Source organism: Artibeus jamaicensis, unplaced genomic scaffold, assembly GCF_021234435.1.
Source record: "Artibeus jamaicensis isolate MK-2021 breed Jamaican fruit bat unplaced genomic scaffold, CSHL_Jam_final contig_1132, whole genome shotgun sequence".
Taxonomy (NCBI): Eukaryota; Metazoa; Chordata; class Mammalia; order Chiroptera; family Phyllostomidae; genus Artibeus; species Artibeus jamaicensis.
In genome coordinates, this window is record NW_026521221.1 from 1,743,261 (window position 1) to 1,760,093 (window position 16,833).

General features: G+C 39.0%; 1 protein-coding gene and 1 long non-coding RNA gene across 5 annotated transcripts in view; one reads left to right on the forward strand and one right to left on the reverse strand.

The window, feature by feature from the left end:
- The window catches only part of LOC119040259 (neuroendocrine protein 7B2), an 83,460-nt gene extending 72,720 nt beyond the window's left edge, over nt 1–10,740 (reverse strand). For all 4 annotated transcript variants that reach the window (XM_037133173.2, XM_053666221.1, XM_037133170.2 and 1 more), the window contains exons 1-6: nt 9,935–10,740; nt 6,831–6,901; nt 5,009–5,105; nt 4,253–4,506; nt 3,525–3,688; nt 2,980–3,126 (exon numbers count right to left, since the gene is read on the reverse strand). In XM_037133173.2, coding sequence (XP_036989068.2) covers nt 2,980–3,126; nt 3,525–3,688; nt 4,253–4,506; nt 5,009–5,105; nt 6,831–6,901; nt 9,935–10,063 — 862 coding nt within the window. In that variant the 5' untranslated portion in view covers nt 10,064–10,740. The remainder of the gene's footprint in view (nt 1–2,979; nt 3,127–3,524; nt 3,689–4,252; nt 4,507–5,008; nt 5,106–6,830; nt 6,902–9,934) is intronic.
- A 316-nt stretch (nt 10,741–11,056) lies between these two features.
- LOC119040249 (uncharacterized) lies at nt 11,057–13,604 on the forward strand. The gene is made up of 3 exons (XR_005080817.2): nt 11,057–11,132; nt 12,703–12,830; nt 13,248–13,604. It is a non-coding gene; the product is annotated as an uncharacterized LOC119040249 (long non-coding RNA).
- The last annotated feature ends 3,229 nt before the right edge of the window (nt 13,605–16,833 follow it).

Sequence of the window (16,833 nt, forward strand, 5' to 3'; positions counted from 1 at the left end):
GAACGGCATCATATTAATTAAACCAGCTCAGCACCGCGTCACAGTCCACAAAAGACATTCGTTAGCACAAGACGATGCAGAGGAGCATACGCACTCACATACATATGCAAAAATGGGAAAATTATGAGAGACCAAGTTCCTCTTACTTATTTTAAGAATTTGCTCATGGAATTCTGTATAGGTTCTGGAACAGTGCAATTATTGAGAATCATCATATCTAACATAAAATTAAGTTAGAGTAACTCACATAATACACAGAAAAAGAAACACTCTAGAGATTGGTTGCATAATGGGAATGTACTGAACACTACTGAAATGTATACTTAAAAATGGTTCAAATGGTAAATGTTGTTATAATTTCCCACAATTTAAAAACCAGGCAAAAAGATTCTTTAAGGCAATTGCAATCAGATCACAATGATGTTTATGAGGCATCTGAAAGTCAGACACAAAAAAAGGGCGGCTAGTTATGCATAAAATAAACACTGATGGTTTGGAGCTCCTGAACAGTTTCAAGTTGCTAATAAAATTGATGTATTTTATGACACTTGACAAATGCTATCATAACCTGTTTGAATAAAGTACCTCTGAGTTTAAGACAAATGTCAGTAACTCAACTTACTGTATTTATTCAGTAGTTTGTCTATTCAGTAAACAAACAAAAACAAAAACAAACGAACAAAAAAACCACCAAAACTCTGGATTGGAGGCAATGATGTGTAAAACATGGTGTCTACCTTTAAAGAGCATTAAATACAATAGGTAAAAGAGTTACACACAGCCCTGGCTGGTGTAGCTCAGTGGACTGAGTGCCGACCTGTGAACCAGAAAATCGTGGTTCGATTCCTGGTCAGGGCACATGCCTGGGTTGCAGGCCAGTTCCCAGCAGGCAACCCACAAGAGGCAACCATACACTGATGTTTCTCTCCCTCTCTCCTTCCCTTCCCCTCTAAAGATAAATAAATAAAATCTAAAAGAAAAAAAAAGTTACACACAATGAATAAATATAAAACCAGATAAAAACTATTAGAGTCTAGAATATTAAAGAATGTCAAAGAAATTTCCATACTAAAAAAAGGAGGCGGGAGCCTGCTTAACAAGACATTTAGGCTTAATTTTGACAACTGGATATAATTTGAACAGGAGTAGATGGAAGTAAAATCAATAAACAGTATATGCAAAAGAACAAAGTGTCTAGAAAACAGTATAAGGATGCAGTTTGACTACAGCATAGATTGCAGAAAGGAGACGAGAAAGTACAAAGGCAGGCTAAAGCTGCCTTTAATGCCAGGGTAAAATATCAGCATTCATCAGTGAAGGTTCCTGGAGGGTGTGTGTGAGACACATGATTAGAGTGACACATCAAGCATGTCAGCTTTGACAGCAATGGCAGGGCACATTCAAAGAGGAGGCAGAGAAACCAAGGAGACGCTTACAGAAAAGATGCAGGATACACTGCAGGTAGAATCTTATAGAACCTGAGGACTGTGCAAATATAGATAGTAAAGTAAGAGTCAGGCATCAGTGGCTTAGAGCCCAAGTGATTAGAGAATAGCAGCACTGTTAACAGAAAATGGAATTCAAGTAGAATCAGTTTTAAAGAAGGTAAAAATGATCATGTCAAAATGCTGACCCTAAACTACCAAGGAAAAGCAGAAGCAAAGGTATATATCTAGCAGTTCTTTACTGAAGCAGAACTGATGTGGTCAAACAAAAAAATTGTTATTAAATAAAGAATTTGTATAAACTGTTAAAAAATAAGTAAAGTGGAACTGAAATTTGCGAGACAACAGTGAAAGACAGAGATCCAGTGTGCATCTATTTAGATGAGAAAACTGAAACTATAGGAGCAAATGAAATCATAAAGGGAAGTAGGGTAATAAGGACATTCAGTGCCTAAGAATAGCTACATTTGGGGTAGGAAGTTTAATGGGTTGAATTGTGTCCTCCAAGATATGTTTAAGTCCCAGTGCTTGTGAATGTGACCTCATTTGTAATTACAGTCTGTGCAGTTGCACTCAAGTTTTGTTCTCAGCCACCTAGTTTGTGGTACTTGGTTACAGTGGCCCTGGGAACTGATGCAGAAGGCGTGAGAACCCTACAAAGGAAACGAAGAGGAAACAGAAGACAATGCCGCATGAACCAACAGATTAAAAAACTAATGCCCTCGTTAATAGTTCGTTCCGACACTTGAAAATACATTTCTAAGACAATTAGGGAAGGTGTAGTCACAGACTTCTTCATCAAGGAGATAAAAAGTCTTATAATTGATTTCACCACAGGGGCATTCCAGGTCTTTTTGATTCTTCCCTGGTAATGTTCATTATTTATTTCACACTCCTAACTAATTCATATCACTTTAAAATCACGATCTCACAACTGGATTATTGCCACACATTTGTGATTGTTCTCCCTTCCTCCAAGTCTCAATTCTCCACACCAGGTAACTTTCTAAAATATTTTAATCATGTTATGCCTCTACTCATAAACCTTCAATGGTTCTCCAATGCCCCGCTTAATAGTCTAATTCTTTAGCCTGACATTAAACTCACCAAAATATCAAATACTTCAACCAAGTCACACTGGTTGTTTTACATAGTGATTACTTTTTCCTTACAAAAATCTTTTTTCATAGCATCCTTCTTATCCAGAATAGAATACAAGTACTCTGATCCTCTACCGAATCCCCCTAGATTCTACCTATTCTTCAAGAAGGTTCAGTTGAACCTTTTAAAAGAGTCCCTGACCATTATATTCCTGGGAACTTTTCCCATTTGAACCTGGTTTATGCTAAGATCAAGCACTTAATATTAAATTATATTGTCATATTTACTTTTCACAGGTATATATCATCTTTCCAATTATGTTGTAAGCACCAAAAACGTATACACCATGGCTTCTGCTTCTTTATGTCCAAACACATTTCAGATAAAAGCAAACTGCTGTAGCTCCATAAAACAGAATGTTACCGCTACTTACTTCCCACACTTTGTCTTCGCTTTCTCTTATAGTCAATAGGAGTTTCATATTCGCCTTCTTCAAAGCCTTCCAGTGATGGAGTAGCACAGAGACCTTCAACACCCAACATAGCCGGTATCTTTTCCAGGATAAAATCAGGAACGTGCCCTAATGGAAAATGTTCACAATAAGATCTTTCCTCTACTATCCCTTGAAATGCTTAAATAGGACATACCAACTTTCTAATAGTTGTCTAATAGTAACTTCCAATAGTTCTTGGAAGTGGGGAATCTCCCTCATTTAAACAAATCCCATTACTTAATAATGCAACCACAGTCCTGGCTGGTATGGCTCAGTGGATTGAGCACAGGCCTGGAAACCAAAGGGTCACCAGTTCGATTCCCAGTCACGGCACATGCCTGGATTGCAGGCCAGGTATCCAGTTAGGGGCATGCAAGAGGCAACCACACATTGACATGTCTCCCCCTTTCTTTCTCCCTTCCTTCTCCTCTGTCTAAAAATAAATAAACAAAATCTTAAAGAATAATAATGCAACTACATCTTACCAATATCGGATGCATAATCAATAAAAGTCTGCACCACTGCAGCCTGTAACCGTAGCTTTTTTTCTGTGTTGGTAGACATCTTTTCGTGTCCTCCACTTGTCTGAAGAAGGTTTGGTGCAAATATCACTGCGAGATTGCTGCTATCCATCTTATTCTCACTGCACCTTAAATTAAAAAAATAATTTATGAGATGGCGCCAAAGATAAAAATAGTTAAAATAATGTATTAAGTGCATTTTGAAGATCTCTTACTTTATCAGTCAAGCACAAGATCCAGTTACCTTTTATCTGCCCATCTGAATAATCAGCTTGAAATAAGACAGCCAGAAATATACAGCTTAAATACATATATATCATAAAAATTATGCAAACCACAAAGTCCATGCTTTGTTTTTCCATACAAATTGAACATGTTTGATTTTCAAACCCACACAAAGAAAATCTGAAGTATTAGAAGGCAGGGAGTTATGTCTAGAAGAATCAGGCTCGCTGACAGCAGGGAAAAGAGACAAATTTGAAAAGCAAAACACAAACATTTTAAAAACACAGTAATCTGAAACCATTCAGTGAACAATGAATCCTATAATCACCAATAAGCTATTAAGGCATTCATAATTATCACTCTACCACAGCGAAGAAACAGTAAAACTGAAGTTTATTATCTATAAGAATAAATCCAGCTAACTGAGAAATTAAACTCACTTCCCAAGACTTTTAATTACTACTTACCGAAGAGAAACATTCCTGAGGAAGTTAAAGAAGTATCTTACTGTATCAACAGTGCAGTCAGGCATAAGACAGGAGAGTAACAACGTAGCTTCATTCTTCTGCCCTGTTCCTAACTCTTGAGCTTTGAAAAGTGCTTCATGCAAATCAGCTGGGAGAATGGGCTCTGGCAATTCCCTAAAAAACTGCTTAAGAAGTCCTGCAATATCACAAGGCAGTGCAGAGGACAGGCCACTGTCACCATGATCCAGTTTTTCCTGAAATAAAGAAAGTAATCTTGAGCATTTGGGGGCTTAAGAGTATACTGCAAATAAAATATCCTTTCTTATACTCTAAAGAGATTCAATAAATTTCTCTGAACTCTTGTTTTAATATATATCAGTACTTTTTAGAAGGCTAAAAATAATAAAATTTAATGTTTTTTTCAGGCATAGGAGCAAGGATCATGAATGTGAAACCAAACTTTTAAAGCATTATATAAATAGCTTGATTGTAGTGATCATTTCACAATGTAGCTGTAACTCAAAACATTAAGTTGTACATCTTAAATGTTTTTGTGAATTATATCGTAATAAAATTAGAAAAAAATATATAAATGATATACTCTCTTTTGGAAAAAAAGTTCTTTTGCCATGAGAAAAGCTATTTGCAAGTTCCATTTCTGTCAATAATTCATGTAATACTTCTAAATAGTTCAATTGTGAAAACCAAACCCAAAAGTGGTACAAAAGAAAAATTACAGTTCAAAAATATGCTTACCTTTAGAGCTTTTAGACGAATAACAGATCCTGATTTCCTGAAAAGCCCTTCTGTATGAATATGCTCTTCTAGAGATGTGCAAGCATCAACGAGAAAACTGAAAGAAAGAAATCTTTTCAGGTGGCCAGGTACACATCTAAGCCCTACGATTCTGCCAAAGTACATGGGCAGACCAGGCACCACACCTCTTTTAGAAGCTCCGAGGCGACAAATCTCTTTAACCTGTGATATCTTGCTCCCTGAATTCATCTCTAGGACCTACCTAATTACCCATGACAACTTCAGTGAACCCAGTCAGCCCTACATCTTTCCCAGTCCTCCATTTTCCTGCTCCCACCGGAGCACAGGATTTGTCTTTCGCACTGCCTCTACTACTCCACTTTGTCCTATCCCAGCCTCTACTGCACCCTCTCCAATTGGACTCTCACCCCCATCACTCCAACAACACAGCACTTGTCAGAGTTGCCCATGGCCTCTGCCTTGACAAATCCATGGTCAATTCATTATCTTCATCTTGCTTGTCCTACCAGCATTTGATAACTTGACCACTCTCAGCTCATCTTGAAAATGTTTTTTCACTCTTCTGGCTTTCCTGCTGACTCCCTGACAGCTTATTCTCAAACTTCTTTTGTGGATTCTCTTTTTCTGCAAGCCCTCCACATTCTACGATAACCCAGAGTTGGGCCTATGGCCTTCTTTCCTTCATTGTCTCTCCAGGTGTGATCTTGCACAGCAAACACAGCTTCAAGTATCTATGATCTACTGCATTTGCCCAAAAGTAAGGGAAGGTTTTTTCCCCGTCACTCCACCATTACCTCTTAGAGAAGTCATATATATCCCAGTTCTTAGAATCCTTTTCATATTTAAAAGTGTGTGCTCAATTTTTATATTGAACAATTTTTAACAGTTATGTTAGCTTTAGATGCTTAGTTAACAGCTGGTATCATCAAATGATAATGGATGTCAGCTGTAAGGAACTGATAAAGTTGCACTGGCACAGAGTGGCTGAAAGCAGGAAAAGAAGTTACAACAAAGATACAGTCATTATTACTGAGAACGTGACTTTCTAATTCTAAATGTTGAAAATCATAAATAAACCTTTTGTAGATTATTTAAAAAGCAAAATAGTAAGTGGTTGCCTTATGAAGACTGTGAATCTACACTTACAGGCTGAGAAAATGTTCTAAGGCAGCAAGGTGTTTAATAGATGCTTGTGGACAATGCATCAATTAAAAACCTAGTTAATCGGAATACACTACCCAGAATAAACCCGACTTTGGACATAGGAAAACATAATTAGAAAGAGTTAAAATAGTTTCTTAATACGCATTTAAACTATTTTCTTAAGATGTAAACTTCCCAGGTAATTTCTGATGCAGTTAGTTCAAAAGATTACTTATAAATAGTAAGCAACATAGAAAGGCTCAAGTTTTAAATAATTTATATTCACAAATACTCTAACACCTCAGCATAATATTCCTTTATCCAACTGTTCTAAAACACACAAAAACATCAATGCTATAGTTGAATTGGTAAATTAGCATATTGCTGATAAATAACCAAAATTGTGGGGGGAAATGGTATAGAAATGAAAACTCTAATTTGATAGAACAAAAATAATTTGTGTTCTAGCACTTATTCATTACTAAACCTTAAAATTCAATCCTGGGAATGAGTACAAATTAAAAAGTTAAAATACATAAAAGTCTGAAGAAATTTTTTACATTACTATTGAGAAATGAAATCATTTGCTAGTTCAAAACAAACGTATGAGTCAAACACCACTTTGAAATATTTATTCTTCATTTCAAACTTTACTTACCTTGGAATGTGTCCATATTCTGGTACAAGAGAATGGGGCAATGCATTCAAAGGTACTCCAAATATTTTACCCTAAAACGACAAAATTTAGTTCCTCTAACACAAATAATGACCAGAATATAAGTTTTCTTAAACACCAGGCAAATTTAAAAACCTCGGGATGGGAAGAAGATAGCAGAAATGAACTATCAGTCAAGACAACAAACGCAATTATTTTAAGCACATTTGGTGAAAAGTAACTATATTATGCTAGATGGTAAGAGTACAGAGATGGTAAAAACAAAGTCACTGCCCTCAAGAGATGTGGTAAACTCCATCGGTTTCCAATGCCACCATAGAAAAATCAACCCAGCCAGTGCTTAGTAAGGAAATTCTTAAACAGACTTTGTCCCAAAACACTAACATTTCCCTCAAAGTACTACCTGTTCCTTCAGCAACCTTACAAACACTGACCTTATGGAGCACCCTCAATTGCTAACGTACTTCCTAAAATCACAGCTGATTATCTTTTTCACACTCCATGTAAAAATGCTACTCAAACTATGTTCTGAGATACCCAAGGCAGGGATTCTGCCTTGAAATTTAATTCAAATTTCATTTAGCTACTTTGAAAATCATTTTAAACAGTCACATTGAAATGCATTACCCAATTATTCACATTTTAATACACTGAAGATCCTAAGGGTAAAGTTGTACATGTTGGGTAACTTGCATGCTTGTGTATACCTTGCCACAATGTTTGTGCAGGCATTCCAACTTAACAATGTGTCACTGATTAAGGTTATAGCTTTTCACTAAACTGAAAATAATTAAAGCTTGTATATGTCTACTTATACAAAATTAAATAAGTGGGTATACCTTATCTTACAAGTGTTAATTTAGCTTAAATGCACCTGCTCTCCAAGCATGATCTTGAAGCGCTTATATAAGTTTTAAAAGCATCTTATATTAACCTTATATTTACAATAAGAAGCCATTCAGCATTGTTAATGATTCAACAGACTAACAAAATCTTACTAGTCCATTTTCAAGCATCTGGCTCCACATTTAACTGACAAATATAGAAAAAAAAGGTGCAATACAGAGTTTAAGAGAGCAAGCTTTTAGAGGCAGGACTGCCAGATTTTAAATCCTGGCTCTTCCACTTATCATGTGACCTTGATCAAATTATCCTTCTCTATGCCTCAACATCCTAACATAGGTCCTAAGTCATAGTTATATAAAGAATTAAAAGATGTAAAACATTTTTATTGGTGTCTGACACTGAGTAAGCATTCAAAGAACATTTGCTACTGTTACGATTACCATTTCAAGGTGAACTTCTTTAAAAAATGTTAGTATGGGCAACACCTTTTTTGGGTAAATCAAAATTTTCTTGATACTATGAAAGCAAATAAAATGCAAAAATAAATCAGATGCTGAAGCTGACTGTAAGTCTACAAATGTCATACATAAGTAGAATTCAGGTGGGTTTTTTTTCCTGAAGTGTCATTATTCTAATACTTGGCTTCAAAAGCAACAGCTAAATTTAACCTCATAAAATAAAGAACATGCTTTTTAAATTGTATGTATTAGAATATCATTTATAATACCATCGTTAAAAGATTTCCAGTACTTTTCTTAAAAAGCTCAAAACTATGACTAGCTAACCAATACCAAAGAACTAAAGAAAGCTAGTTTTCAAACAATTACCTATCTTGTTAGATCCTGTTAATATAACACTAGTCTTCTGAATTTCTTTATCAGAATGTGTTACTAGTGTTTCTAGCATGACTATCAGGATGCAGACCATTTATTAGCATCAGTTTAAGTGGCATGTCACAGGCATTGTGCTAATTCTATCCATAGATCTTAATATTTTCTAAACAACCCAAGAAGAGGTACCATCATTCCCACTTTCTAGAGTGGGGATCTGAAACTTAAGAAAATTAAACAAGAAGTCCAGGATCACATACGTAGTGGGGGTAGAGCAGGATTCAAACTCAGGTCTACCAGAATCTACACACAAGCGTCAGTTTTCTTAACAGTTAAAAAGAAATCCTTATACAAATTCTTTCATATACTTACAAAACCAACAATATTTGATATCTGGGAAAGCCTGTTTTACAACCAGAAAAAAAAATGTTCATTTTTAAATACAAACAAGTATGTTTCTATTAAGTTGCAAACAACAAAACCAATTTCTCCAGAATTTATAAGAGGTATACAAATTATATTTGCTAGAAGTTTTCTTTTCCAGGTACTTAAACTATCTTTCAGAAAATAAACACTATGAAGTTATTTTATCAGTTTTCAGCTCTAATTTCTTAGAAAGCACCATATAATTGATCAAATAAGTTTAAAACAAAATTCTTTATATTCTATTTGTTTCTTAATGAGATTCTTGAGGATGCAATAGAGAAAAATCTCATTCAAAATTCCCCTACCCTAACCACCCGAAATCAACAGCTTTTTAATCATTCCTTCTGGCTTATTTAAAAAAAAAACAACTTTGTCTCAAAATATGATATAGTCAAGTTGCAACGTTGTTGTTGTTTTTCCAAACTGGTGAATACAGAGGTATTATCTGAATTGAAGCTTATTCCTAATGTTCTATCACACCACCTGATTCATTTAGAAAACGTGCTGGTCCCTCTCTTCTCCCCTCCTCAAATCGTACTCTTTGGCAGTGGCCCAGTGTCTGTCTCCCTTCTCATGTGCGACTTGTTCAAAATACAATAATTTGGCAATATTTGGAAATATTTTTAATTGTCACAACTGGGAGGTGCTACTCGCATCTAGTGGATAGAAGTCAGAGATGCTGCTAAACAGCCTATAGTGCACAGGACAGCTAGATATGCCACCGCCCCCCATTATCTAGCTCAAAATGTCAAGCTGCTGAGACTGAAAAATCCTGCAACTTTCTCTCGATGACCAAAAATCCCTGTAAAAAAATTTAAAAATGTCATTCTTTAAATTTCAGCAGGTGGTCCTTCGGGTTGACTTAGACATACTTAACCACATTCTCTTGGAGCCACGTAGAATGACCATTTTGGCATGCTCTGGTAACGACAGTACAGGAGGTGTTCTTTTTTTCCCCTAACCCAAATATTTCCCAGAACTTACCACTATTTCCGTGGCTGCTGTTTCTTTCCTCTTGCGATTGCACTGCCCGCGGCCACCTTTGACCTTGATGCCATAGACAGCCCGAAGGTGCTGCAACAAGGCCAGCCTCACCAGCCTCTTATTCCACATTCCGGATACGTCGCCCACTCTCCGAGGCAGGATCTGAGCCCTGAACCTCGTTCTCCACCAAGTTTTCCAATTTCCGAACACTCTCAGGTTTGCGCTCTGCTCCGCTGCGCTGCGGTCACTGCTGGTGTAGTTTCGGCCCCGGACCCCAGCCACTTCCACTTCTTTTTCCTCCACCAACCGTCTTCCCTTAACCCTTTGATCCAGCCACGCCTCACCTTTCCTTCACTTAACACAGACCTTCTTTCAACGACTTACACAGACCTTCCTTATCCTTTCGGCCACGCCCGTCACCAGCTTCTCCCCACCTTCAGCTCAAGAGCCCCTTTCCTGCAAACCTAATTTTGCCCTCGTCTTTCCTAAGCGTAAAGACGACTGTTCTCGCCTCTCCAGTCCCGGCAGGGTCAACTGACTGTGTCCTTCTGTCCCCACACCCGCGACCCCAGCCCAGCCGCCGGACCAGCCGGCTGCTTAAGCGTCTCTTCCAGTCCCGGTCCCCGCCCGGGCTGGTCACCACCGTCACCCCGTTTCACAGGCTGCTCCTTCCCTCCCCCATTAGCCTGCGTGCGGCCCTCGGCCTGCACGTCCCCGTGCGCTCACTGAAGCCAAAAAGCTCTCCTCATGCCTCCGCCCCCACCGCCCCTGCTCACAACCAGATCCACGGTGGCCGTCTCCGCCTCAGTTCTACCCAGGCTCAAATGGCAGCGCCAAACAGCGCTCCACTCTGATTGGCCCGCTCCGCTTTTCAAAATCAGGCCCTCGGAGGGTGGCCAGAAGCTGCCTGTCTAGCGAGGTGCGGGCGAAGGGTGTGGAGCGCAAAATTAAAAAGCATGAAAAGAGATGTGAGTTCTACTTGCTCCTCCATAGCTATATTTTTAGAGGCAGATACTTTATAAAGAGTACTTTAATACACTTGGCCTGCGCCTGAGACAATATATTCGGGGAAATGCGATAGACACCTCATTCTAATCCCCACCCCACCCCACCCCCTCCCCTGAACTTTGCTGATGCTAAAGACCTTCTTTAGGGCAAACCGCTTCTACGGAATCCGGCTTGGATTCAGTAGAGCCAGGTTCGCAAACTCTTGATTTTAGCAACCTTAAGCTAGGGACTTTGGTGGAAATTTCGGAAACGGAAGCGGGTTTATACCTGGAAGACTGGTGGTGACTCTCAAATCTTAGCGCATAGGTAGTTAAATATAGCGAAGAAAACCTACTATGAGAATAGAGTGAGGGGGGACAGCAGGCGGCAAGTACAAAAGTTCCATTGGGTGGGATTTGGAGTTTGGAGACTGGGGAGGAACCGGGCTCGAGGGCCACCCATTGCTGAAACCTTGGTTTTCTCGTTAACCGACGGAACGGCACAAATCCGGCTCTTGTCCCTCCATCCTCGCTGCTTTTCCATTCCCAGACATCAGCAGGCGATCGCATCGGGGTGTTCTCTATTTTCTGGGATGTTATTATTTTAGGGCCCCTGTTGAGTGATCTCCTGGGCGTTACCTATCTTCCTCTAGGTCTAAGAAGAGCTCTGGGTCTAGGTCCAGCCTTTAGAAGGCTGGAGCCAGGTTCATATTTACATCCACAAAGTGTAGCCCGGAACTTAAAGTTCTCATTGAATCCTTTTTCAATGAATGAATGAGGAATCCCTAGCAACGAGAAAAACTTTCAGTTACCACTCACAATAGGGTAAACAAACAAACAACACCCCTTGAGAATGAAGACTAGATTTGGGGAGAGGAAGCAGGGAAACCTATATACCAACACGGCTACGTGCACGGACTCCAGAGCCCTAGTTCCGAGGGGCGTTAAAAAGCAGATACCTCATCAAATAAATGGGGTTTATACCAGTTTCTTTGCCGCAGATCCTCTAGGGGCCTTTAATACATCGTTGCGAATTGGGACTTACCAATAAGGAGGGAATTAGGCTACCCTTCTTAGTGTTTCCTGAAGTATTTTTTTTGTGTCATTATTTCAGAGTACTTGGTTGGTATTTGATGAATGAGCTTTGGTGCTCGCTGCACTACGTTCACGTAACTCACTAGGAACACCCTCCAGGACTGCTGTTATACTCGGTGGGCCTTCCTATTCTGCACTCACACTGTCTCCAAGGTTTGGTCAGACTTTCCTGTGGTCCATCTAAGAAATCTGGACGCAGTTGTAGACCATATGTAGTTTATTGGTGTTTTTTTTTTCATTAGATGGAGGAAATAGAGTGGCTATGAGAAAACTAATAGTTTGAAATCAGGAAAGGTCTTTCAAAGATGTACAGTCCATCAGTCTAAAATGTCACTGACAATTCTTGCTTGACCATTGAAGTAAGCAGATAAGGATAGAGAGGTTTATGCCACTCTAGCAAGGGTAGCGTGTTGTTTGAATTCTCCAAGAAGCAAGTGCCCAGACATGCTTAGATGTGCAAGAGATGTATGGGAAGCGCTTGTGAAAGGATAAACGGAAAGAAGCAGGAGTAGGCAGGGAGAATCTTTGGATCATGAAGCAGGTCTGATACCTGTGAACAGGAAGAAGGAAGGAAGGAAGATGGATAGGAATAACCTCAACTACAGCACAGTTCTAAGAAATTTTGGCAGGGTTGATGGGGAACTCCTTACTTGAAGTCACATGTTGGAAGAATCTTATCTCCCACAGGAATGGGCTAACACTAGGAACCCACAGCCATTGGCTGGGAACAGCTCATGGTGCAAATGCCTTGATGAATCCAGAGGACCAGCATCTGCGGCTGTCAGCTATGCTCCTTAAACCAGGAAATCCAAGTGGTAAATTTTTATGGACACCAGGGGGAATGAAATCAAATGACCAAGGCATAAATTTCAGCTTTACCACTTAATTATGGGAAGTTATCCAACTTTTAAAATATTGATTTTAGAGAGAGAGGGAGGTAGAAAGAAACATCGATTTGTTTTTCCACTTATTTATGTATTCATTGTTTGTTCCTTGTATGTGCCCTGACTAGGAATCAAACCCACAACCTTGGCATATGGGGACGACGCCCTAACCAACTGAGCTACCCAGTCAGGGCCAAAAGTTATCTAACTTAATACTTCATCCATAGAATGGAAATTATTAAAGTATCCACCTGAAAGAGTTGTTATGAGAATAACATGACATGAAATTCTGAGCATTTTGCCTAGAATATTGAAGATTTCAAAATGTTCACTGTGTTATTATTACAGGTACTTGTAACTGGGACAAAGTCAAAAGTCTGAGCCTTGAGGGAATTCTGACAGCTGGATAAAATGCTGAAAGGTGGAAGAAAGTCTTTACCTGTGTGTCATACCCTGTGTGTAGAAGAAGTACAGTGATCCCTCACCCATCTCCAGAATCACATTCCAGAGACACCCGAGATAGGTGAAAATCCGTGACGTAGCAGTGTTATATTTGTTTTATTTATGTAAATTTTAAAACTTTATAAACCCTTCCTACACCCCTATAAACCTTTCCCACTCTCTTACTAACTTTTCCCACACTCTTATAAACACTTCATATGCTCTTAAACACTTTCTACACTCTTAAGCCCACGTAATTTTAACAACATATAAAATTCTACATGGATACTCACCAGTGAAGTATACAGTCATCCCTCGCTATATTGCGGTTCATGTATTGCCTCAATAAGTGGACTGAGATATAGCGAGGGATGACTGAACCATACTCTGTTCCAGGATCTTTGGAATATGATCCTTTCTCCCTATTCCTCAGAATAAAGCTATGCTCTCCTGAATCTCACTTCCAAACACTTAATATAAGGGAAAAGGACAGCATTGACGTTTCCCTGCTAGATTGACATGGTTGCTCTGGGGACCACCCCCACCTTCGCAACTATCCATTGAAGAGTTTAGTGTGTTTATTCTGTGTGCCTACTGTGGACATCAATAATGCCACAAACAGGAGAATTCCAGTCTCAGTCAAGCCAATTAGAGAATATTGAAAAGGCCATGACGGTAAAGTACATCACTATAATCCACAGAACGTATGAAGCTTTAAAATACTAATGCCTTGACTTTTGATGAGAATTTACAAAGGATGAGAAAAATGAACTACCTCAGTACATTTTTATGGCCCAAACTAAAAGAGGGGTGGATACATCTAACTTCTGCTAGCAATCTTAAATTCATTGAATTACCTTCTGTGTTCATGGAATTCTGTCTCTATGGAACTCAATGTGCTGGGGAGCTGTGAATGCTTTGGAACCTTCCCTGAAGACAAAAGAAGAGAGAATAGGTGGGCGATAATCGAACCAGTTAGTGAGACGTCTTCACACATGAGGCCAGGCTAAGGGCCAAGTGAGGGCTGATGGTTTCTCCAGGATGTGGGAACCTGACCCCTGGATCTATGATATTGATTGGCTCACATGCATGACCTGTCCTTTCATGGATCATGCAGCAGGGAGGGACAGCTCTGCAGATTCTGCTCCTCTGCACCACACAGAGCAGAAGTGATTGTTAACTAAAGACAGTGGCTTCACAGCCCATGAAAAGAGTAGAAAGAAACGTGAAACTATGTGGATATCTCACATCCAGAAGAGTCCTTGATACCTACAGGAATTCTGAGTGAAGCAGCCATGGGCTTGATTTGGAACTATTTCCTAGAAATACCCTATGAAAAATTACCTAGGAAAGAACCATACAATCTCATAATTAAAATCACAAGTGGTGTTACTACCTAACCTTCTTCAAAACTTAAATTACTCTGCCAGCTGAGCAGCTTCATCAAGGGAAGAGGCAGAGGAAAACAGCACTTACTGTATACAGTATGTCTAGTGTTAGGGTGGTTGGTGGTTAGGGTAGGGTGGCTGTGAAAGAATTCACAAAGAAAAATGTGCAGAGAGAAATGGTTTTATTTTACTTTCACAACACAGGGAAAGGGCTGGTGTGCAAATATGCACCAGCATTGAGGGATAGGGTATTTGAGCTTTTACTGGATTATAATTGGGTTAAAAAAGTCGGTGAGGGAGTTGCTGCTGTGTGGCTTCTGGGCTGTCGGGCGTTGTGACACCAGGCTGCAGTTTGTTTCAATGCTGTCTTCTGCCTGTGGCTGTAGGGAGTGGTTAGTGCAGTTTTTGCTTTCCTGGAATTTCCAGTCCTGGGGACATAAACTCAGAAGAGTAAAAGGGCGGTCATGTTCAACAAGGTCATAGGCCTGCTGGGCAAATGGCGCCACCTAGGAAATGGCGCTGACTTTATCCTTTCACCCAGCACTAATCCCCACAGCATCCTTGGGAAGTGAGTATTATCCCTATTTGACAGATGAGAAAACTGAGGCTCAAAAAGGTTAAGAAAAGTGTACAAGGTCCTAAGCTAGCAAATGGCTGGACTGGGATTCCAATCTGGATCTGCCTGGCTCCGAAATCCAAGCTCACTCTAAACCACACAATGCTATTGGTGACACCTTTCCTGTGGGGGGACACCGATGACCTTGGAAACAGCCTTGTTTCAAAAGCCACCCCTTTTTCACCTGGGTGGTAATTGAAAACTTTTCTGTCTAAAAATGTCTTCCTCATTAATACCTGTCATTTCCTGTTAGGAGCAGGTTGCTTTGGCTTTAGTTCTGATTTTCTCTCAAAATATAAATTATTCTGAGCAGTGAGACACTGTGAATAACTGTTTCCAGTACTTCATTTCTTGAGGGAGGCCTCGATAGCATTAGACATGGGTCACCTGGGAAATAGGAGTTAGAGAAAAAATGGCAGACAGCGTTGTTGGATGTGCCCAATTAGTGAGTCCATATCAGAATTTAGCTGAAACTCAACACAGTGATCCTTTTTGCATTTTTTAAGGAAAAATAAGTTTAATATTTTAGAATGTGCACACCTATACCGTGATATTGCTATAAATGAGGTATACATACATGAGAATGCTTTGTGATGTAAATGGATTCATAGAAACAAGGTGTGGTTCGCTACTATTTCGATTTGTAGATGAGTTTAGTTTTTATGCCTAAATACACCCTTTCTATTCCTGCGACTCCATTTCCTTGACCATGCATCAAATATAAGTGGGGCAAGAAATAATTGGACTCTAGAAACAAATTATATAAACCAAGAATTTGTTCTAGAAAACAATGTTTAATATTTGAGACTGAGAGAATATTTGAGGAAAAGATTGAATAATTTTTTCATCATTTTCAACATGTTTTTCTCTTACCATTTAAAAAACACAATTGCTATTTCTATCAATTTGACTTCTAAGAATAGAATAAAATAAAATTAAAAATTAAGAAAAAGCTATCTTAGAATTTACCAGCAGAGGGGAGTAAAGCAACACAGAACATCTTTCAGTTTAGGATAATTTTTGTGACTAAATAGGGCAGCAAAGTCCTCAAATCCATGCTTTTTAAAATTAGCCAATGAATCCATGTGAGAACATTAAATTTTGTGAACAGCTCAATCTGTAATTTAAGCAAATGAATACATCTGTAGGTCACAGAGGCATTGATTTTTGATCAGAAGTTATAGGAGATGAGAAGAATGAGCTACCTCAGTGCATTTTCATGGCAAGTTGGCCAAGTGTGAAGTTTTATTTTCCAAGTTTCTTTAAACAATAGTGGAGTCAATTTTACTATACTAAATATTTTTTCTTAATTTTTCATGACTTTTTTTCATTTTTATAACACTTTTATTATGCATTATCACCACATCACTGAAAGAATTGTGGAGCACTAATTACATGCATAATGCATAATTAGGTGACTTTTTTTTATTGCTGTTCAATGTCTCCATTTCCCCCCTCCACTCCCTCACCCCACCCATCCCTCCACTTC